Source organism: Trifolium pratense, linkage group LG3 (genome assembly GCF_020283565.1).
Source record: "Trifolium pratense cultivar HEN17-A07 linkage group LG3, ARS_RC_1.1, whole genome shotgun sequence".
Lineage (NCBI taxonomy): Eukaryota > Viridiplantae > Streptophyta > Magnoliopsida > Fabales > Fabaceae > Trifolium > Trifolium pratense.
In genome coordinates this window covers 17,090,746-17,115,248 of record NC_060061.1, presented here as the reverse complement: position 1 = coordinate 17,115,248, position 24,503 = coordinate 17,090,746, and the positions used below count along the sequence as shown (strand labels likewise).

At 34.0% G+C, this 24,503-nt stretch overlaps 3 protein-coding genes across 3 annotated transcripts; 1 reads left to right on the top strand and 2 right to left on the bottom strand.

Moving 5' to 3' along the window:
- The first annotated feature begins 5,159 nt into the window (after positions 1–5,159).
- LOC123914434 (cold-responsive protein kinase 1-like) lies at positions 5,160–11,487 on the top strand. Its single transcript, XM_045965583.1, has 7 exons — positions 5,160–5,392; positions 5,935–6,038; positions 6,291–6,403; positions 9,794–10,004; positions 10,095–10,332; positions 10,571–10,721; positions 10,854–11,487. The coding sequence occupies exons 1-7, from the start codon at positions 5,175–5,177 to the stop codon at positions 11,166–11,168; spliced, it is 1,350 nt and encodes a 449-aa protein (XP_045821539.1). The 5' UTR covers positions 5,160–5,174; the 3' UTR covers positions 11,169–11,487.
- Positions 11,488–12,309: 822 nt separating this feature from the next.
- Positions 12,310–15,638, bottom strand: LOC123914435 (clathrin light chain 1-like). Its single transcript, XM_045965584.1, has 3 exons — positions 15,177–15,638; positions 13,132–13,285; positions 12,310–13,040 (listed from the first exon to the last, which is right to left on the bottom strand). The coding sequence occupies exons 1-3, from the start codon at positions 15,491–15,493 to the stop codon at positions 12,576–12,578; spliced, it is 936 nt and encodes a 311-aa protein (XP_045821540.1). The 5' UTR covers positions 15,494–15,638; the 3' UTR covers positions 12,310–12,575.
- A 1,681-nt stretch (positions 15,639–17,319) lies between these two features.
- On the bottom strand, positions 17,320–23,836 carry LOC123916567 (pentatricopeptide repeat-containing protein At5g14770, mitochondrial). Its single transcript, XM_045968048.1, has 4 exons — positions 20,233–23,836; positions 20,067–20,130; positions 18,259–19,686; positions 17,320–17,631 (listed from the first exon to the last, which is right to left on the bottom strand). Exon 1 carries the CDS (start codon positions 23,667–23,669, stop codon positions 20,598–20,600), a length of 3,072 nt encoding a protein of 1,023 aa, XP_045824004.1. The 5' UTR covers positions 23,670–23,836; the 3' UTR covers positions 17,320–17,631; positions 18,259–19,686; positions 20,067–20,130; positions 20,233–20,597.
- Positions 23,837–24,503: the final 667 nt, after the last annotated feature.

Here is a 24,503-nt window from a genome sequence, read left to right as displayed (position 1 = left end):
TGGAGAGGGTCCAAATGTTAATGTGGTGTGAAAGAGGACGAATTTGGAAAAAAAATCTAAGAGCACAAGTTTAAGGTTTGCATTTACTCATGGTTCAATTGTTGAGATTATTTTGGATGATATTCGCATTAGAAAGAGCTCTTTCGGCTATGTCGAAAATGAGAAAGGGTTCAATATGAGGTGAGAGAAGGTGTGTATGTCTAAGAGTAACTCCAGTGGTGACATTTTTAGCTGGTCGCCAGAGTGTAGTAAATTGTTCTTCTCAGGTTGTAGGACAATTTTTCCATTGAGTGTAGTAGAGTGTATTAACTCCTCCTACGTACGAGACTCTCTTTTGTAGAATTCTATATCGAAAACAAATTGAGATTGGTCTATTGAGAGTTTTAGAGAAATTGCTAAATGTTGAGTTGATAGGAATGATTAGAGAGATGCTTTGGTGTCATACAAGTGAGTTGTAGTTGTAATGATAATATATTTATACTAGAGTGAACATTGGATGTCATGCATTATTTTTCATAATAATGTGGTTTGTCTTCCACTATAAGATAGAACTATTCATTCACGTGAGATTATTCATCAATTCCCACAATCACACTACTCAACCTATTTTTTTATTCATGATGTTTGTCTTCAACTATTACATAGAACTATTCATTCACGTGGGATTATTCTTCGATTCCCACCATCACACTGCCCAACCTACTTTTTTATTCATGTTGTTTGTCTTCCACTATTACATAGTACTATTCATTCACGTGATATTATTCATCAATTTCCATCACACTGCCCAACCTACTTTCATTCACGTGGGATTATCAGTAGATTCCCACCACTTTTCATATAGTTTGCAGACATAAAATCTAGATGGCTTAACTACATATTTGATCCCTTACGTTTATTTTAGGTTTCAATTTGGTCCCTTATGTTTAAAAAGAATCAATTTGGTCCCTTACGTTTATTTTAGGTTTCAAGTTAGTCCTTTCCGTTAATTTTGTCACTAACACCGTTTGAACAGTACACGTGCCAGCGTGTCCAAGTGCCACGTGTCAGTCCACATATGCAAATTGACTGCCACATGTGACAAAATTGACGGAAAGGACTAACTTGAAACCTAAAATAAACGCAAGGGACCAAATTGATACTTTTTAAACGTAAGGGACCAAAGTAAAACCTAAAATAAACGTAAGGGACTAAATGTATAGTTAAATCAATCTAGATAAATAATAGAGATATGAAACAATAACAACTACATGTATTATGGTTATAGATAAAACATAACAAAGATATTGATTATAGATAAAAGATAACAAATACACTGATTATAGATAAAACATAACAAATACATTGATTTAGAGGTTTCAAAATAATTCTGAAGAATTTTTAAGAGAATAGCCATGAATCATTAGATACAAAATATAGCATATTATCCGATAGATTGAATCATGAACAATGTACCTTTTAGTATAGTAGATATGGTCTCTCAGAATCAAGAGAAAAATAACTATCTGCATCGCCGTTAGTGTTTCAGAGTCAGGTTTGACCCTTGTGTTGAAACATTTGATGGGATAACGTTTATATAACTGAACGACTGAGGGCAGAGACCTCTCATTGGGCTTAACTGAATGGTTCAACCCATCACGGTCCATTCAGAAACAAGAGTCCAATCAAATAATTCATCAATAATTAAGTGTTTAATATAATAGACTATAATTTATATTGATAGTAATTTTTAATAATTGATTATTGTCAATCCATACTTGATTAATTAAATAATTAAACTAACAAATTATACTTTCAACATTTTTAGGAGTTGTTTGTTATAGTCATCCAAATGTTCATTGGCACTTAACTTCGAAAAGATTTTCATCTTTTTGAACGTGCTGCTTCCAACATAATTCTTGATGTCTCCTCTTGTGCTCTGGTTGCCTCATTGTGTGCTTTCGCCGCCTCCTATTGTGCCAAAGTAATTTTGTCCAATCTTTCAAATTCTTGCTCCTTGAAATGTTTATACTCATCCCACTCTTCGTCAACCATGGTTAACGTTTCCGCTTTCCCCTTTCTTGAACCTTTCCATTTTCCTTTTTTTCAGTTGCATCCCTTCCCATTGGATGAGCAATGGAACCAACAAAACTTGAATCAGCAGCATCACCTTCGCAAGCCCTCTTAGATCCACTACTGCCTGATCTAGTATTCCCACCAACTTGAGACATATATCTTGGTTGATCACGAACCTTGAGCCATTCTTGCATTAAATTGAAGGTACCATTTCCATTATCTCCATATACAACGTGAGCTTTTTCCAAAACATCATTCTCCGACCACCCACTTTGCTGCATACGCTTAGCAACATCATATCCTATCCATCCATCCAGTTTGGTGTTGATATAGTTATAATGAGCAATGGAGAATCAAATGAGCTTTGGGTTCTGATGGCACCCGAATATATATGGGTGTGGGTTTGGGTAGTATCAAACCCACACCCGAAATTCATTCACCTACCTGTTTATATATTAAATTACCTATTTATCCCTATGTATTTTGCTCTCTTTTAAGTTTTTGAACGCGGTACTGGTGCATGTTGTAGTGATGATAACATTTGATGAATTGTTTAGTAAAAAACAAAAACTATTTTGAAATTTACAAACTATATTACAAAATTATGCTACATTTTGCATTTTATCGAATATAGTTCGGGTCGGTTTTGAGCAGATAATCAATTATGCGTGTTTTTGTTACGGGCTTCGGGTTTGGGTTTGGGTGGCACCCGAATATATGGATGCGGGTTTGGGTAGTATCAAACTCGCACCTATGGGCACCCATTGCCATCCCTAGCTCAGTGGTCCATTTGGCATTTCTCTTCCTACTTTGACGAATTTCCTCAACATTTTCTTCAGTATCGAATTCAACATTAGCACCACTCGCGTTTCTGAGCGTCATTTAAGTTGAAAATTTAGAAATTTCAGTGATTTGAACAATTGTATTTTGGTTTGGAAAACGAGGATTGGCATAATGAGTTGTTTGGGAAGAATTGTGTCTATAGTGCATCATTGATCCGTATTGTGGTAGATAAATTGGCTTAGTTGAAGGCATACCTAACATAGGTGCAAAACCATAATTTGATGGATTTTGAAGTTGTGATTGGTTGGAGTGTTGGTTGTTCACGGTGTAATTGCTTGAACTTTGGCTATTAAATGGATAATTATTCGTGTTTTGGTTGTTAAACGAGTAATTGTTTTGATCCATTGCACAAAGAAAATCTGGAGAAAGAAGTGTAAAAATGAGTTTTTTTTTTTTTTTGTATGTTGAAATATATAAAATCATATCTCTATTTATAAAGTTTTAAAAATTATGAATTTTGCTAATCAAATTGGAAAATGAAGTAAGTGGCCAGGGGATTTGATTGTTGAAAAATGTTAAGGAGTTCTTAATTAGTTCCTGCTACAAACACCTAATTTATATTCTAAACATTGTAATTTGATCTTGTTGAATGTTTTGGTTAACCCTTGGAAGACTGATGTTTTGTCTAAGGCACGCATGAAGATTACTACATGGTAGCCTAGCAATTAGAGATGAGTTAGGTATAAGAGAGGTGATTTCTACCATTTATGATGTCTTGTGTATTTTGCTATATGACACTGAGACTTGCAATCATCTTTTTCTCTCTTGCCCTTTAAAGGTGAATAAGCGGGATGTTCTGGGTTCGAACCCGAGTTCCTGCACATATAGTTTGATATAGGGATGACAATGGGTAGGGTATGGGTAGAGTACTACAGTACTCATCCTCATACCCGCTGTTTGAAAAAATACTCGTACTAATCCTCATACCCGCGTGGGTAACAACCTTTGTACCCATCTCTATACCCTATGGGTACCTAAGTACTCGTACTCGTTACCCGTATTTTTGCTAAAAATAAATCGATCAATTATAAAATATCATATCCTTTTAATATAATTATTTTTTAAAAAGATTTTAATGTTGACTCATGAAAACTATAAATAAAAATTTTGCTAACCTCGTGTTAAAGTTCATTTCTTTGTTGTCATATTCATATCGTATTTGTATTATGCTATAAATAAACAATTTTATTAAAAATGTATAATAGATTAATAGTGTTATATTTTTTTAAATTGATATACATATGTTATTATATAATAATATATCTAAAATAAATAAATATATATTATGTGGGTATGAGGCGTGATGGATACCAATTTGCGGGTAATTATCCATACTTGTGCCCGTACTTAAAATGCGGGTTTTTATCCTACCCATTTTTAGTATTTTTTGCGGGTGTCCACTGGGTATGAGTCAAATTGTCATCTGAGTTAAGCTCGCATGGACAATTTGAGTTATTCTAATTCTAATTGGTATTGGTATAATTGTCCTTGAGATATTAGTGAGACAAATATTGCGTTATCTAGAAATTAATTTTCATAATTATGAACAAGACTTACCATAAAAAAAGGGCATAACTCCCCTAAAGAAAAGTCATAATTAATTATCATGGTAGTAAAACATTGAAATTAATATTGGAAAAATTCTACATGTATTCAAGGAATTTTTCTCCCATTACAAAAAGAAACATGTGCCCATGAATTTTCCACTGCATGTGTTCACAGTATAAACTATACCGTATAATATGGAACCATTGACAACCCTTGAATTGTGTCGAAGTGTTCACAATATAAAATTTAGTTGAAAACATCTTAATTTGTTATATGTCGCCACGTCGGTATATTTATCGAGATGAATAATTATAATAGTTCACAAATAATATTCATTAATTTTACTCTATTAAACACTATTTATAGATCATCAAAATTGTTCATTTCAGCGGTAATAGTTTCTCAAGAGTGTAGCAACTCAATTTAACTTAAGTTTGATATTAGAGTAGGTATCTCAGATAGTAATCCACCGTAATTTTCAAACAAACTACAAAGTATATCTTCTACAAAAACACAGAAGTTATTGTGATTCTAACATACTCACTATTCGTACATACAAAAAAATCCAAACAAGACAAAGAATCTTATGTCATTCATTGCATTGAATTAGTTAGTGTACTATACGTAACATTAAAATGGTAAACATTAGACATAGAACAAAGAAGTCTTTCTGGTCTAAGAATAGAATAGAAATGAAAAAAATGTCATTTTCAGCAACAGTTGAAAAAATGGAAACACAACACAAACAATGGGACGAACGAACAAGTCTTTATGATGACCCCACCATACTTACTAGCTACCAAAAATCTACAAGACCAACACAACACAACACAACACAACACAACACAACATTTTCTCATTCAACTCTTTACATTTCACCACAAACTAACTATTTCCTTCATTGGAGGACTTCGATCTGCATTTTTTTTTCTCCTGGCTTGTCAAGGTGATTATCTTGTTTTTTGATTTCTCAAAATGGGTTTCTATGTTTTTACTTGTTAAGCCTTTCTCTTTCTTTTTTAATTTATAAACTATGATCTCAATAATACTCATACCAAGTTAGGTTCATGAGCTATATCTGTATTTTTGGGGTTCAGCTAAGTAGTTAGTTCTATTTTGTTCTTAAATTGTGATGGAATTGGAAAATTTTGCAACCTAGATTATTTTTCAGTGTTTGAATTTTGATGCTTTCTTTGATTTGAAGGAACTATACAGGTTGTTGTTTCCTATCCTGAATTTTATGAAGGATAATTAGATAGATAGTCTTTGATTCTAAGGAACCATTAAGTATGAAATAGTTGACTTTTGTTGAAATTTCTGTTCTGGAATCCATGTACTATTATAGGTCGAAATTTATGTCTGTTGCTGCTTCTTTTGAGTTCGATCCCAATTCCCATTTCTTTGCAGTTTTCTTGGTTATATTATATCTCTTTGTGTTTGAATAAAAATTTAGGAATGGCACATCACTTATGTCGGTATATAATGCAGGCATCACAGATTTGCAGTCACATTCCAGGACATTATGAGTTGTGGCTGCTTTAGAGCCTCAACTCTCAAAAGGAGTCAACCTCATATTCCTCATGAAATTGATGGTGAGGGCCTGTAGTTACTTGTTTTAATATTTTGTAACGGTAGACCATTGTGTAAATTCCCATTCATGACTGTGAGTAATTTACCTGTCAAATAACTCGATAACAGTGTCCCCGAGGCACTAGTTAGGTTATATATGACACGTAATACAGCGATGATGTTCATAAATGTTCTGATGTATAATAAGCAATACTTTTGTAACTACAACCTTTTCCCGTTTAGCACTATGCTTAATGCCAGGTCTTGTTGCTCAGGGTATCCACTTGAAAATGTTGTGCATTTTTCTGAAAAGGACTTGAGATTGGCCACTGATAATTATCATCCAAGCAAAAAGATAGGACGGGGAGGTTTTGGCACAGTTTACCAGGTATTCAGGTTACAGATTGTTGCATAAAATACAACATTATGGAATTAATATCCTTGTTGATCAGTTGAATTATCAAAATGATTCTTCAAATGTGACCCTTTGAGCCTAGATAGAGAGGTGAGCAGGCAGACAAGTTAGTTAGAGAGAAGGAGAGGAAACAAATGTGAGTCGAAATATACGAGGCACGTGAAAAGGGAAAGAGAGGCAGATAGTCTTTGGGTTAGTGTTACGTTAAAAACACACTTAGAGCAAGTGTACTCTAGCGCAGAAGTAGTATAAAAGATTATCGTATCCACAGGGATTAATTAACAATTACCAAACTAGTTAAGATTGTTTATTATCTAGACGGATAAAGAGTTGAGTTGTTTATGATAACTAAAGAGAAAATAATGACGAGTAGAGTAAGAACAAGAATAAAAACGTGAAGTTGTAAACTAGTAGAGAGAGGCCTAGGGGTCATGGTTTCACTCGCAATCATTGATTCCCTATGTCTAGTTCCACTTGAATTCCATTATTTTAACTCAATTACCAATCCCTTTACTAAAACTATTAATCCGTTTGGTCATTCGTGATTAATATTCTTTTTCATAAATTAACCCCTTGTTTGGTCATGCAAAGAGTTTAAATTGAAGAAAAGCATAAAGTGCAAAAAGGTTGAATGATTGGAAGACTAAGATTAAGGTTTGGTCATGCAATAACCTAAGTCTCATTTATCCTATAGGTCCACCAATTAACTACAGTACGGTCGCTGATCAATCAATTGATTATAAACATTCATAGGTTGATCATTCCTAATCATGTGATAAAATCAATAGGATAAAATTAATTGAACTAAAAATAGAAATTCAAACAAGAAACTAGAACATAAAACTAAGACATAGTATAAGGAATTTCAATTACAAGATCTACCATAAACCCTAGAAGAGTATTTAGCTACATATAATCATGAATAACACTAAAAGATTCATGAAATTAAGAGAAGAGAATAACCCAAAAATACTTTAATTGTTGTTGGTATTTTCCTCTATGTTCTTCAATCTCTGCCTCTCCAAAACTGTCTTCTATGTACAACGTACAGCCCTCTTCAAATTGTTCTCCAAAATTCCTATTTATAGTAGGCATTGGTTCCAATTGCTTCAAGTGTAAGAATCTGGAATTTGCGAATCTGCCACTGCCGCCTTTGTTCCTCTGTGTTGTGCCGAAAACTTCCTCCTTAAGGCTTCCCATGTATCACTTAATCACCGCCTCCCTCTGTTGTTTCACGTGCTGCTGCTGCTGCTGCACTTTACTTCTTTTTCTTCAGCCACTTGTGCTTTGAAAGAGACAAAAACCACTTGTATTCCAATTTCATTTTAATCCAAGACTAAGGTTTTGATTTTCTTTGGGCCATTATGTGAGATATATCCATTTGGGCTTGTCATCATTTGCATCCAATAAGACAAAATGGTTAGATAATAATAATAATAATAATAATAATAATAATAATAATAATAATAATAATAATAATAATAATAATATGTTTAATGATTCAAAAATTAGATTTGCATTCTTTTTATCTTTCTTCTCTTTTGTAAAATATAGAGCAAATCAAGTGAGTTATTTATATAATAATAAATAATTATTCTAAAATACCACAAAAGTATCTACATATAATACACTAAATTGGAGTTTATCAGTTAGTTTTTAGCTTTGAGCTTAGGCCGAGAGAATTCGAAATTTTCTATGAGGAGTATTGCTTTGGGATTACATGAGAGATTCTCTTGTAATACATTATCCTTATTTTCAATCAATAATATTATAATACAGTTTTTTTTTTTCCTTTCTATTTCATCTTCATTTGGGTTTCTATCATTTTTTTTCATTTATTTATTTCTTTGATGTTGGTTTAGGATTTCATTTGTTATGCAAGTGCCAATCTTAGACAAATTAGGGTTATGTTCATTAATGTAATTTTTGGAGAAGAAATTATAATTTTACATTATGTTCATTTGAGGTTAAACAAGGATGAAATATACTGGCAGGGTTGGTTAAAAAAATAAATTAGAACTGATCAGATAGCGCAGATCTTAATCTAATCTAATCTACACTAGTTCAACTTCAAGCAATTCTAAATTCCCAACAATACATATAACAGCCTTGTTATCACATAATTGCTTAATTAGTAGATTTATAGGCAAAGTAAAATTCTTCAAGAGTCCTTTTTATCCGCATTATTTCACACATCCCTTGACTCCTTGAGCCATAGCTCTATATTCCGCTTCAGCACTGCTCCTTGCTAACATCAATGTATGTTTCAATAGTACACAAACCATTTTTTTTATATTTGTAAACATACCTTTATCTGGAACGCTGTTCAAATATCTCAAGATTCGACTTGCTGCATGAATGTGTTCTTATAGGGTAAATGCTAGGTCAGTCTCCTCAAGAGGATATAGAATGTATTTTCTTTGAGAAACAACAATATCTGCTCTAAATTTCGACTATCTCCCAGGTTTGGCTTTTCAAAAAGCAATAGAGATTTAAAATCATTTGACACAAGACTTGTGGACTCTAAATTTGAAAATGAAGTAGACTAAACAGTTTATGTAGGTTTAGGAGAAATATTACCTATTGAGTTCCTGGACTCGTCCGTCAGGCTTCTTTCTTTGAGATTTTTTCCTTCTTGTGTAGACATAGTCAAGGTGTCTTAAATCCTTGTTGTTGTGACTGTCTCATTTCTCTGTTTGTTGGAATCAAAATTTTCAGAACATGACTTTTTCTGTAAATTTGTTTTCAACTTCATATGAAAATTTTGAAAATCACTTATAATAGACAATTCTGGACTTACGGTTTGTGTTGAGAAATCAGATCCCATAAGTTGGAGATATTGATTTGAATCTTCAATTCCCCTCAGAAGTTGAGCATTAAAAATAATGTTGACTCCTAAAAGGTAACATCCATGGTAATAAATGTCTTTCTAGAAGTTGGATCAAATCACTTGTATCCCTTTTGATTGGATATGTACTCAACAAACACATTTCTTTGCTCAACGGTCAAATTTATTTTGGTCTAATGGTAGGAAACTTCAAAGCCTATTTGCCGGGAAAACACCCACGAAACATTGGAAGATATTTGAAATTGAAAACTTCGCTAGGATATCAATTAATTAAATAGGTTATAGTCAAAATTCAAAATGGCTTTTCTGCTCAAACATACATGCATTATCCAATTCCGGTGGCAATTATTTGCTCCTTTTACTTGATTGTTCCAGTTATATGCATATGCACGCACACCGCGTTATACTGCTTCTAAATCAACAAGCTATTTAATTTATAATGTCACATTTTTATCATAGTGTGCTCTTGTTGATTGTTAAGCTACTACTAAATACCTATGTTGAAATGTTGCTAGGGAACCTTAAAAGATGGAAGACAAGTAGCAGTGAAGAGCCTTTCAGCTGCATCAAAGCAGGGAGTTCGTGAATTTTTAACTGAAATTAAAACTATATCGCTTGTCAAGCATCCAAACCTTGTTGAATTGATCGGTTGCTGCGTTCAAGAACCTAATCGTACATTAGTTTATGAATTTGTGGAAAATAACAACCTTGATCGAGCACTGCTAGGTAAACCTAAATGGAATAACTAATTAAAATCCATATGCAGATCAGAGGATGAAAACATAACATTTCTTTTTTCCCCATATTGTTTTGTAGGAAATAGAAGCACCAACATTAAGCTAGGTTGGGAAAAAAGATCTAATATCTGCACTGGTACGGCTAGAGGTCTTGCTTTTCTTCACGGAGAAGCTGTTCCACACATTGTGCATAGAGACATCAAAGCTAGCAACATATTACTTGACAGAGACTTTAATCCAAAAATAGGAGATTTTGGCCTGGCTAAGTTATTTCCAGAAGACATCACTCATATTAGCACAAGAATTGCTGGAACAACGTACGTTATATTACAGATTCATAACTTTGAAAGATTCGTGCTGATACTAATTAGCTATTACCAGTCTTTACTCTTCTGGACACGATTTTAAGTATAATATTATTATAGGGAAAAAAGTAGAAAGTGAATTTTCTATAAATACTGGGATTTTCTAATTTATTCATTTGTCTATTAACTCATTCAAAATTGTTCAATCCACGAACTCACGATACCTAATTTTGTTCAAATATATGCACAGCGGTTACTTAGCACCCGAATATGCAATGGGCGGCCAGTTAACCATGAAGGCTGATGTATATAGTTTTGGAGTTCTTATACTTGAAGTAATTAGTGGCCAAAGCAGTGCGAGGACAAACTGGGGAGGATCAGACAAATTTCTCTTGGAATGGGTACGTTTTCAGCTTCTGGTATCTAAATATTTCCACAAATATCTCCGTGGTGAGACATGATTAGATGCATTCGTAAAACATTTTTACACCGGCAATGTAAACGAATTACACAACTTATTGTCGCAATAACAGGCCTGGCAACTTCATGAAGAGGGTAAACTGTTGGAGCTCGTGGATCCAGAAATGGTTGAATATCCTAAGGAAGAGGTGATTAGGTACATGAAAGTAGCTTTTTTCTGCACACAAGCAGCAGCAAGCAGAAGGCCATCGATGTCGCAAGTTGTTGATATGCTCTCCAAGACAATTAGACTGAATGAAAAGCAACTAACAGCACCAGGGTTCTTCCAGACTTCAGAAGAATCCTCTCTAAAGAAGTCATCCATCGAGTCCACGAGCTATCAGTTTAGTTCTGCCCCTGCCAGTATTACTCAGATCACCCCACGGTGAAGCCTAAATCAAAATTGTATTGTGTGAATTGCAGAGTTGATAAATAGATGAAAAGGAAGAACACAAATCGAAGGGAGGTTTTTCTCTCTTTATTTTTATTTTTAGTTTAATAGATTATACTTTTTTTTTTCTTTTCATTTATCTATATTCTTTTTTTAAGAATGTGATGGTGTGCTTGGGCAAGCTTATTTAAAAAGTGCATTTACGATATTGTTTCATTTTTCAACATGTATGGAAAAGAACCCTGTGAACCCTACTAAAAGAAATAGATCAACCGGGAGTTACAAGGTTGGTTTGGTGCTCGGGTGAAAGAGTTAAATAGTGGAGTAATAAAGATGGTCTAGGGTGAAAGAGTTATAAGTATATGGATATTTTTGTACCAAAAAAAATAAATGGTAGTCCATTTCGAAATATTTATATTTAAATGGCGTTTTACTCATGATTTATAATAAAATAAATATTGTGGTATTTATGTTTAAGTTCATCTAAATATATCAATCACTTTTAAACAAGATCATAAAAGTCTTTGGATGTAAAAATGTAATCAATTTTTCTGGACATCAAAATCATGTTTCTATACAGTAATAATAACTAGTCACTTTCTCCCTCATGATAACTTGTCACTTCTTTCAGCTAATGAGAATATTTAGGTGTCGTAGTAGCTTGTAGATTAAGTAAAAAAATCAAGTTATGTTCTTAGTTTACTTCAAATACATGTTATAATTATAAATTAATTTGGTACCCCCCCAATAAAATTATCGGCCATACTCTTCAATTCGCAAGGTTCAAATGTTAATGTAATATACGTGCATCCGTAAAATAAACAACCTTGATGGTTCCCAGTTTCTTACATTAGTGGGACTGAAATTCATCATAAACAAGTTCCATACAGTAACTACGTGACGTAGTTTATGGTATCGGCCGTCCAATCTAATTAATGTTTGAAATCATTTAAAATTAATTTTGTGAATATTTGGAGTCATAAATAAGCGAATTTCATTTCAGTGCACTGAAAGCCCAAATCTAGCTAGATAAGCTGTATCCAAAAACAATTGGAAAAGAAGAAATTTGAGGAGCATTAATCAGCGTATTCACAGCTTGGAAAAAGAAAGAAAGAAAAAATCAAATTGACACGAGGAAGTAAAGCCGTAAACCATTATAAGCATAAATGTAAAAAAGACACTCTTAGTTATTAATAAAGAATGTATTAAAACCCATGTAACATTTGAATTTCCAAGGTCATGTAATAGACAATAGTGGATTTAATTGATACAAAACCTGAATGTTGGCAATAAAATGCAAACAAAAAAGGCCATACAAACTAAAAGCATGCAAAAAACCAGTTAAGAATGCAAGGGAAAAATGAACAAAAGAAAGATTGTGAGATCTCAAGTATGATACACAGAATTATGCAGCAGGCTGTTCCTCAGTAGCAGGAGCTTCTTTCTGGGGTAAATCTGCAGTACCGTTATCGGCAGCATCCTTTGGTTGTGATTCAGGTGCACTTTCTGGTGCTGATCCATTTGGTTTAGTTGCTGTTTCTTTTCCATCCTTCCCATCTTTGGAGTCTTTTGCTGTTTCTTTTCCATCCTTCCCATCTTTGGAGTCTTTAGCAGGTGCAGGTGGAGGAGGAATCATGTGAGTTGGTGGAGTATGCTTCAACTTTAACAGTATCTGCCGCATCCTAGAAAGATCGGTGGGTTTGCCTGGCTTTGGGCCTTGGAGGACAGTAACTGATGGGTTCTTGTCCTGATCCTTTTTGCCTCTCTTCTTCTCAATGTTGGCAACCTCACGAGGAATTATCTCCCCAATTGCTTTCCAGTAATTTTTGTCGGCCTCTTTGTGAAAATTCTCTTGATTAGCCAGGTATAACTGTTCCACAAACATAGTTCATGTCTAAATATTAAAAGAACAGAAATCACATTGTGAAAAGTAATGATGATATGGGATGTGTAAATAATACCTTCTCCCTTTCTCTGTTTTGAACCTTGTTTGTCTCAACATTGAGCCTCCTTTTCTCATAGAAACCCACTTTATAATCCTCAGCTTCCTCAATAATCTTCAATCTCATTTCTTTTTCCCTTTTCTCCTTCTCGTCTAGCTGAATAGCATTTTGACTGCATAATGAATTCATTTTCATTGTCAACCGAGTTCAGCAAACATATTATACATCTTAAATCTCCAAAGATCAGATTGCAAGCAAATACCTGTCCTACATTTAAGGTTCAGAATAGTTTTTCCTCATATAACAAAACAAAACAAATAGTATTTGTATTAATGGCTAACGACCACCAGAAATTTGCTTTCTCACTATGGGATTGACTACATGAATCAAATGATGCCAAAACATCTTGTCATAGACCATGTTTAAAGATCAACCATTTAAATTCCTCTTAATCATTTGATCTATTGTTTTCTTTGATCCCACTCTACCTTTAATTATAAGACTATTGTTCATTTGCTCAACCCTTCTTATTGATGCTTTTATGAAATCTTTTCACACACACATGTTCAGACCACCTAACATGGGGGGGGGGGGGGGGGGGGGGGGGGGGGTTTAATTTCTACAATGAAAGCTACTCCAACTTTCTTTTTAATGATTAATTTGACATATTATTATTTCTGCAACATTGAACTTACTTTTTACTGCCTTTACCATCTGACACTGGGTTTGCACAACAATGTAGAGCTTATAGTTATGTGGTAAACTTTTGGCTTAAATAGTTGGAACCCAAAAGCGATATTTTTTGTATTTTCTCTTCAAATTAAAAATTAGGGCTAAAAATCACCAATTCGCAAGAACCTACTGTTTCTACGACCTTGCACGGCAATCCCAGCCCCTCCAACCAATTTGCGATTCTTCCAATGCTTGAACTCAACAAGACCTACCAAGATTGCATAATCACACGATCTCACACGCTAGCTCACTTTTGACTACCATGCATGTGATCAACATTTCTATAGGATTTTTTAATCAATGGATATAAATCCATACTTTTCCTTCAAAAGTAAATCCGTCTTATAAAGAAACTGAATCCAAAGGAAAAAATTAAATAGAAATAAAGGTTAATGTGCTACGACAATGAGAGAGGAACATCATAAAACTACACACGGATTAACACAATACAAAAAGTCACGGTTGATGAGTATGCATTTATTATATGCATACATTACGATGTTTACCAAGATTCTGCCAACACGGACAATTAACATAAAACACAAAGCGCATATGTTTGGAAAACCGTTAGAAGCACCCTCAATCATCTATTTGAAGCAAAAGGAACTTCAGTGTTCCTTCCTCCTTCTATGTTTGACGATTTTGAACCGATAATTATCCCAAACTTCCGTTGCATTGTTGCTTCAAACTTACTACATGTTTCTCATATTTCCATCCGCATTCTCATTAAATCTAACAAATGTTTTCAAGACGATTTGATACAATTTATTCTCATCAATCTTCATCATCATCTGCTAATCTATAAATCACTACCTAGATCTAAGTTTAACTGGCAGATAGATGATCATGGAAAATGGAACACCCAATAGTCAATATAGTCAACTTGAGTACAAAGATCTCACTTTTTGGTCAACAGAGATTTTCATCATCCATTTCAATCCCACAAAAATGAGCACACAAGACAGATCATCCTACAAACTATGGAATCAGCTCTAAATCCAAAGCTTCTGTGCAGCATAAAACTAACCCTTAAAAGTTCATCACCACACAAGAGTTCACTAAATCTCAACATCAAAAATACTTTTTTTAACAACTCAAGTAACTATTTCAAGTGAAATTGGAACAATCAAAGTTCAATTCACTTCTTTCTACTTCCTAATTCCTGATTCACAATCCTAAGCATTCACAAGCAACCAAGAGAAAATATCAAGTAAAAAAGGAAACTTTGGGATCAAGCAATTAACAATGAAAACGAAATTAGCATAGATCTAAGCAGATTCAAGCAAGATCTGACAAATTCACAAACTGAAATATGAATCAGAAACACTCACCGGCGCCATTCCCGAAGAACGTTACCTTCCTCCGGTTCCATCTCACCGGGAGGAGGAAGCACAGGTCCATCGGAGACAAAAATGTCGTCACCATCGACGCCGTAACCGTTTCCGTTTTCCAGTCCATGCACTGGTTCGAAGGGAGACTGAGCGTAACTTGGATCCTGATCGCTGAATCCGAATATCTCCGGCGACTCCGGTACTGCTTCTGTGTGATCTACGGGGACATCATCGGCGGAGAAGGTGGAGAATCCTCCGTAACCGGAGTAGGTGTCATCGCCGGCGGAGAAGTGGTTGTCGTCAACGGTGAAGGACATGTCTGCGATTTGCGGGTTTTCTCTAAAACGGTTTTGACGGGAATGAAGAAAGTTGAGAGAGTGTGAGAATTTAATACATCATTACTGTAAATAGATTTTTAATAATCCAATTAGTAATTAGTAATAGATTGATTGATTGATTAAGAGTGTAAAAAAAAAACTATGGGAATTATGAGATATGTATTCATTGAGCTTGAATTTTACGTTATCATATCAATCAGAAGCTTGAAGTCATTTTTCTCGGCGAGATAATTAAAATTATGTCTATGAGTCATGTGCATTTCCGTGACATTCTCTACATTTCGACATTAAGGATATCACAAACACCGATCCATTAAGTATACTCAACCATCAATATCCATTAAATCCTTGTAAGCCTCATCATAATTAAGCTCTGTCGAAATAGCATATCCACGAAGATCAATTTCCTTAGACGTCTTAAGAATCACATGAATAATCATTAGGGTGTCGGTAGCTCTCTTAAGCGACAACGTTGTTTCACAAAGACCAAAGATATCAACACACCATTATAATGATAGGTTTTTCAGCTCTCGTATTGCTCTTCGTGTTTTTTTTTTTAGATTCTTGAAGATCTAATAACTACGGGTTCAAAGAAAAAAATAATAAAAAATCGGTTAAAAACAACCATGAGTTGTTATCCACATGAAAGTGTGAATTATGCATGGATTCTTTTATGTTCAAAGATTCTTCCAATCTCCATTGGTAAAAATATTTTAATTTTGTAAATTTGTTATTCACACTCATTCTTCTTTTTTTTTTTTATTAAACTTATATGTGGAAAAATCTTAAAGAATCATTTTAAAATGGAAGAGTAATTGATTTATAAAATAATAATATATTTTAAAATTTTCTTTATGATAAAAGTTTCATCAAATGGAAGCCAATAAATTTGTTCTAATGATTTGAGTAGTATGACATGGATTCGATCCTCAGTTTCATCGTAAACAAAAAAAATCAAATAAAATTGTCATTGAAAAATAAACTATACGTTAATTAGATATTTTAGAAATAATGTTATTAAAAATAACAAATATTTGTATCCTCAAAAAGTAAAGTAACAATAATCTTACCCAAAAAAAAACAATAAATAATATTAGTTGAAATTTGTTTATAATCTCTACCACCAAAATAAGACATTTTTTTTTATATTTATAATAATCAAGACGTTAATGAAAAAAGTTAAAAGATCAATGTGTACGTAAAATTAATGATTGAATTTTCTCATCAATAGTTAAAAATAAAATGTCTTTTTTATCTCAGCAAAAAAATAAAATCGGTGTTTATTTATTACGATAAATGATCAATCATTTTTCCATGAACTTGTAGAAACACAAACAAAACTTGACCAAAAAAAAAAAGAAACACAAACAAATAATGCACATTCCTTCTTCTCCAAATGCTCTAAAGCAGCATCATAGTCATAGCAAACAATTTATTTGTTTTCAATCACAGCTTAAGGATTGTTTACCTAAAGAGTCAAGCATGACTATATCTACCATGAGAAAAATATAGTGAAATATATCCAAAGCACCTATGAGGCCAAATAATTTTCTATTTATTTCACTTGGTCAAAAAAAATAAAATTCTTTGTTTCACAGATGGTTATTTTATCTGCTGTCACTTAAAAACAATGCTAGTTATTATTACAACAATCACTAATGCCAGTCTGAAATATACTACTCCGTCCCAAAATATAAGTAAAAGGATGTCAACAAAAGTGAATGTATTTGGACTAAATTTTAAACCAGATACATCAACTTTCATTGACCAATTTTTGCTTATATTTTGGGACGAAGGGAGTACATATTTTAAGGCCATAAATGTAAAAACTGTTGCAAAATGAAGCTGCAGCTGTAGCAACATGGTATCCATCCGTTCGTCGACAAACTTTGGGTATGAAGACTAAATTACATTTACACCACCATACATAGATTGATCAGATTCAATGACTCCATAATTTTCACTTTTGTTTTTTGGTCTTCAAAGGAGTGTACTTATTCATGGAATGTGATTAAACAATGTTAACTGCTTAGGTCAGTGAATACAATGTCCATCTAGTACAGTATGTAAGGCTCCCTCCCCAGTTGCATCTTCTGGATCAGATTTTCAGCATTACACTGCATTGTATTAGAAGAAGAGATCAACAAAAGCTAACAGAAAAAAAAGCTTTTTATTTTACAGTCTCTCTCACAGTATACATTTTAGTTTTTACAGCCAAAAGAGATGGAAGAAGCTGCAAGGGCAGCAATAGATGAGAAGAGGAAGATGAAATTTTTTGTGAGCAATATGATTTTTGGGATTTCAGGTTTATTTTATTTTTTAAATTTGTGAGCAATGTGATTTTTAGGATTTTCTATTTTATTTTTTTTGTCAAGTAGCCTAGTGGTTAGAAATTCCACCCTTAAGGGTGGATAAGTGGGATGACCGGGGTTCGAACTCCGGCCCCCTTCATATAAAATGCAATGTCCCTGCCAACTGAACTAAGCTCACAGGACGATTTTTAGGATTTTTTGGTTTATTCATTTTTTTAAAAACAATACTTTCATGACATGGAACATAAAATGATTACATTTAATTCGCGCATGCACTGCCACATCACCCGGTGATTTGCTAGCTCATTACTAAACTTGACACATCAACAGAAATAAGTCTGAAATTCAGAGTTGGGAAAAAAGTATGACCTTTTAAAAAATTGTAGGACTATATTTTTGAATTTGAAAATGGGGATTGGATATAATATATACCTGAAAGTCGGTGCATAACAGAACTGCGTTCTTTCTCTGAAACCTCATCAGCAGTTTGGCCTATATAGCCTGATGAGTATTTGAGAACGCTGGAACAATTTCACACTGTATATAACATGATCAAATTTAGTACACTGCTTGATATACTTTTGCCATCCTTATAGCGATTGACCAATGCTATACTGCAAAAATTCATTGTTGATCCACATCTCAAATTTCTCACAAAATCCTCATCACATTTCGACCTAGTAGGACATTTAAGACTAGGGGTGTACGTGGGCCGGATTGGGTTGGGTTTGACCAAAACCAAAACCCAAACCACATATGGTACTCCGGGTTGGGTTTAGTAAAATAACCACCCGTTATAACATTGGGCCGGGTTGGGTAAATCCACTAATTTCCGGGTTGGATTGGGTTGGGTTGTGGGTTACCCAAATTATTTTTCTATTTTTTTTTATTAAAAATCTAAATATTGAATCATCATATTTTCTCATAAAAAATAACTCAATGTATCTTCTTGAAAAATAGGGTAACTTTTTTTCACTATAAAAAATAATCACCCATTTTTTTGTGTAAATCTACTAATTTACGGGCTGGATAGCGTGTTATCCAAATGATTTTTTTGCATTTTTTAATATCAAATGACTAAACCATTAATCACTATATTTGTTTATGAAAATTATTCAATTTTTTAAAATTTTAAAAAAATAATGCGAAAAGTTATCATATTTGTTTATAAAAATTATTCAATCTTTTTTATTTTCGTAAAAAATAGTATAACTCATTTTCAATATAAAAATATTTAATAATCAAATGAAAAAATCTTTAGTATTTTCATAAAAAAATTTCAAGAAACATAGCACTAGTGGGTTAGTGGGTTTTTTGGGTTTGGTCCGGTTTTACCCGAAACCCGATTTTTTTAATGGGTTTTTCATTTTTGAAATCCATATCCACCCACTTGCCCGACCCAACCCACTTTTTTGGGTTGGATTGGGTGGGTTTGACCGGGTCGACCGGATTTGCCCAACCCATGTACACCCCTATTTAAGACCTACTTAGAATTCGTTGTAGCTGCTGTTTCACATCACCTCATTGCCTGTCTATCAGAGCCTTGTCATGAATTCTTCTTTTGGGCAAATACCTTCTAGAATCCGCTTCTTTTCCTGGTATACAAAAATCAGAACTGATAAATAAGAGAGTGCTGTCAGATGAGCACGTGTCCCTTTTCAAACAATTCTCTCAGGAATTCTTTCGCCTCATTTTGGTATGACAGTTTAAGTGTACCGTCCATCTCTGGCTGATACGATAATGTGCACCATCCACAGATTAGAATGTCATATGTTGAAGAATTAGGAATTCCTCCTCTTGTCAGCATCTCATTCAAAAGTTCTCTAGAAGATGACCTACCAAAGGGGATGATGCCATCACCTGCATAACAACCATGGGATATTGTCATTCTAAGGATAGCACTAAAAATAACAGAACTGGGAAAGAAAAAGAAACACACGCATATGGTTTTATTATAGAGAAACAATATGTTTGTGGATTGTGGTAGCCACTAAAGTAGAGATGTCATTGCAAAAGAAAACAATAATAATCCCGAAATTAAACTTAACTACTCATCACTGAAAAATCACAAAATTTAAAAAAGAATATGGAGCCAACTGTAACAAAACCTGACCCAAACTAATTACATTTTCAGAGCCAAGTAAATGCAGCCAGTCACTAACAGTACATGTGAAGCAAATGCTTGGGGAGGAAACTGAAGAAAATCAACCAAACATGTAGCGACAAGTGTTATAGCTTACCAGATAACAAATGATAACTAGGGGGCGTATGAGTTACTCTTAAGCGATCATCTCTATGATAAATCTGTAACAACAAAAATGGCAAGTTAATTCACTAAATAAGGCAAAAGTATGAGCCACCTGTAAAACAATAACATCAAATGATATATTGAAACAAAGCCATTACCTCCATTGACAATCTTTGGTGGCTCTGTGGAGAGCTCTATCAGGTGAAATAGAGCCATCAACCTTAGAGAAAAAGGATGGTTGATGAGGTCAAAAAGCTAATATCAGCAGTTTGGCCTATATTGCCTGATGAGTGTTTGATAATGCTAGAACAATTTCAGAATAAGTGTTTATCTCATCAACATTGTATATAACATGATCAAATTCATTACACTGCATGATATACTTTTTGCCATCCTGGTAGCAATTGACCACTGTCATGCTGAAAAAGTTCATCATTGATCCACCGCATCTCAAATTTCTCACAAAATTCTCATCACACTTGGACCTAGTACGACATGTAAGACCTACTTATCAGAGCACTTGTCATGGATTCTTCTTTTGGGCAAATAACTTCAACCACTTTCTAGCATCAGCCTCTTTTCCTGGGATACAAAAACAAAATATGATCGTGCTCTTAGATGGCCTATGTCCCTTTTCACGCATTTCTCTCAGCAATTTTTCCGCCTCGTTTCGGTATGACAGTTTAAGTGTGCGGTCCGTCTCTGGCTGATACGATAACTTGCACCATCCACAGATTAGAATGTCATATGTTGAAGAATTAGGAATTATTCCTTTTGCCAGCATCTCATTAAAAAGTTCTCTAGCTTGACGCATCTTTCCTGCTTTAGCAAAATCGCTAATAAGCACATTATAGGTCCCTGTAGTGGGAAAAAAACCTTTGGTTATCATTTCACAATAAAGTTTTATAGAATCTTTTTTGTTACCAACTCTACCATGGCCCGATACCAATATGTCATAAGTAGTGGCATTTGGAACAAGTCCTCTTTCCTTCATCTCACTAACTATTTTATCCGTCTCTCGCATGAAACCAGCATTAGAAAGACCTCCTAAAAGGGTATTGTAAGTATTAATATTTGGAGAAATTCCATCAACCAACATCTGTGAATAAGTATTAAATGCCTTCTCCACGTGACTTCCTGTACAGTAACCGCGAATAAGGGCATTGTAAGTAACATAATCTGCTGAAATTCCACTTTTTACCATTTCATCAAGGACCACTTTTGCCTTTCTGGTCATCCCTAACCTGCATAATACAGTGATTAGTGTGTTATAAACAGTCAGGCTGAGTTTGAGGCCCATGGCGACAAGGTTCTTGTGATATTGCAAAATTGCATCAGCTCTTTTACTCCTCGAAGATGCTTTAAGCAGAAACTTGTGAGTAATTGGGGTAGGTACAAACCCCATATCCAACATTTGATTTAAAACATCTATTGCTTTTTCAATTGCACCAGTTTTGCAAAGCCCGCCAATCAGAATGTTATAAGTGACTGCATTGGGCATTATCCTGTAGCTCTTCATCTCCTTCAAGAGATCCAAAGCATCTCCTATGTTACCTTTTATGCAGTGTGTGTTAATTATAGTGTTATATGTAACACAATCTGGAGCCAAACCATATTCTATCATCCTTGAACAAACATATTGCGGTTCATATTTCCCCAGCCTCAAAAGACCCTTAATCGAAGCATTGTAAGCAACAACATCAAACCGAGTTTTCTTCTTTGTTTCCTGGATAATGGAAATTGCGGCTGACTCATTTCCTTCTTTAAAGTAGCCATCTATTAGAGAAGCATAGTTAAAAATATCTGGGTTGATACCCTTGGAGTGCATATCTTTAATTAACAACGGAGCTTCGTCCATCCTCCCAACTCTTTTCAAGTTGTTCAATAAGATATCAAGTATGACATTGCTTTCCTCCAACCCACGCGATTCCATTTCCTTGTAGAAGCCAACAGCAACGTCTTGTTCACCTGCCCTAAAATAGGCATCAATTAAAATTGCATATACAACAGTATTTGGCATAATACTCCTTCGAACCATCTCCCTTAACACATCAACTGCTTTACTAAGCATTCCTTTTTTAGCATATCCATTTATAATAGAAGAAAAGGTAAAAACAGTTGGGGGAACATGTTCCTTCTCCATTTTTTGTAACACTAACTCTGCAAGTTCCATTTCTCCTAACTTGCAATACCCATCAATCAATGCAGAATACGTGACACAGTTTGGAACAAGATTGAGCTTTAGAATAGTGTCAAACATTTCCTCGGCTTCTTTAGATTTCCCAACTTTGAAAAGTCCATCCATTATAGTTGTACACATAACTATATCAAAAGAAATGCCCCGAACAACCATTTGGCTTTGAAGATTTAAAGCTTCCGTAACCCTCCTTGATTTGAACAATTTGTTAATAAATGTCGAGTAAGAGACATGATTAGGATCTACACCGATTTCATACATCTCTCTAAACAAAACTGCCGCCTCAGTTAATTTACCATCCCTGCAGAGTCCATAAAGAATAGAACTAAAAGTAACCACATCAGGCATGATTCCATTCTTAATCATTTGCTCCTGCAGAGAACGTGATTCTTCATCTCCAAGATACTTGCAGTATGCAGAAATTAATATTGTGTATGTGACAAGTGTCGGAGACAAATTCCTCATCTCGTTCATAGCTACAACATCATAATTTTTCATCTGATCTTCGTCTTTCCAAAAGCCCAAAACTTCATTGAAAAGAGACTCGGCACTTGTAAAATCACCAATTTTACAAAAAGCTTTGAGCAAAGTATTATAAGTAACAATATCGATCTTGACACCACTCTTCCAACTATTCTCCTTCAAATCCATCGCTTGACTCATCAACCCAGCTTCACAATACCCATCAATCAATGTATTCAAACCAATAACATCTTTTGAAACCCCACCATCAACCAAATTGTACATAACCCACTCAGCATACTGAACCAATCCAATTTTACAATAACCCTTAACTAGTATATTACAAGTGATTGAATCAACACATAAACCTCTTTTAACCATTTCAGACAACAAACCAAAACCCTGATCAACCAACCCTTTCTGACAAAATCCCCAAATAACAGTATTATATGTAACATTATCAATAACATCATTGTTCCTAAGATATCCTAAAGCCAAATCCAAGTCACCAACTTTACATAACGAATGAACAAAAACATTAACACTGAAAACATCAGGCACAACCCCACAAAACACCATATCAGAATACATAACTTTTACCTGAGAAACCAAACCAGAGGCATTGAATTCATACAAAAGCTTATTCCAGAAAGGCAAAGAAGGAACAATACCAATGGCACGCATGCGAAAGAAAGCATCAGAGGCGGTGCAGAATCTGCTACATTTCAAGTAGAGGCGAACGAGGGTGCAGAAGAATGAAACATAGAGATGAGTCTTGGTGGGTGGGATCAAAATCGAATCTTTATTGAGTTGGGAGGAGAATCTTGTGATGGGTGTAGGGTGGAAGGTTGTTCTGAGTCTGGTGGATGAAAAAAGGAAGAAAAGGGTTTTGGATTGCACTTTCTTCTTGAGATGCATCATATTCTTAATAAACATCCAATGACATGTTAATGTTTGAGTGTATCTATGTTGTTGTTTGGAACATGTGAGTGTTATTTGGATTGTGTTGTGAAGAGATTGAATGTGTACGAGGTTGTTGTTTTGGTGTGAGAGTGGAAATGAGCGGAACACCAGTTACACTCTTTGCATAGCAGCCTACATTTGGGCATTTTTGTTTGCTCATTTTTCTTTTATTTTTATTTTTTTATTAGTTGTTAATTTTGCTTTTTGAATTGATTTTATTTTTAAGCTATAATTTGAAGTTTTTACTTTTACAAATTACGATTGATTTTTAGCTTTAAATTTCTGATTCAATCAATTATTCATTTATATAACTACTAATTGCTGGATTAACATTCGTGTTAAATTTTGTTAAGTATTAATATTAGTCTATAAACAATATTCATTTTCTAAATATTCATTTTTTGTTGTGAATTACTTCTTCTCTAATCAATACGGGATATTGTTTGGATTTGTGTAAGAAGTACCACAACAATTCATCATTTATCTAGAGAAATTAAAAATGATGGTTGCTTTTCATGACAGTTTAGAATTTTAATTGATCAATTTTCAGAATTTAAAGACTACTAACATTCAGCTCAGAATGATCATGTTAACTTATAAATTAAATAGTTAGATGGGAGAATAGTTTATAGATCTTTTAATTGATTTTAATAGTTTAAGGATCAAATATTTGAATGAGAGAATAGTTTATGAACTAAATTGGTGAGAGAGTGATCATTTAGAGATTAAATTGAGGATTTGTTCCATTTGAATATGATATCACATGGTGGTCACACGTCTCATTATTTAAGGTATTGACCTCTTTCA

Excerpts from the sequence above, each read along its gene's own strand:
- LOC123914434 (XM_045965583.1), top strand. The coding sequence starts at position 5,175 with ATGGAAACACAACACAAACAATGGGACGAACGAACAAGTCTTTATGAT. Across the intron at positions 10,005-10,094 it reads CCTTGATCGAGCACTGCTAG|GAAATAGAAGCACCAACATT; the intron begins GTAAACCTAAAT and ends ATTGTTTTGTAG. Across the intron at positions 10,333-10,570 it reads ACAAGAATTGCTGGAACAAC|CGGTTACTTAGCACCCGAAT; the intron begins GTACGTTATATT and ends ATATATGCACAG.
- LOC123914435 (XM_045965584.1), bottom strand. The coding sequence starts at position 15,493 with ATGTCCTTCACCGTTGACGACAACCACTTCTCCGCCGGCGATGACACC. Across the intron at positions 13,286-15,176 it reads GTTCTTCGGGAATGGCGCCG|TCAAAATGCTATTCAGCTAG; the intron begins GTGAGTGTTTCT and ends TTCATTATGCAG. Across the intron at positions 13,041-13,131 it reads AAAACAGAGAAAGGGAGAAG|TTATACCTGGCTAATCAAGA; the intron begins GTATTATTTACA and ends TTTGTGGAACAG.
- LOC123916567 (XM_045968048.1), bottom strand. The coding sequence starts at position 23,669 with ATGTTTATTAAGAATATGATGCATCTCAAGAAGAAAGTGCAATCCAAA.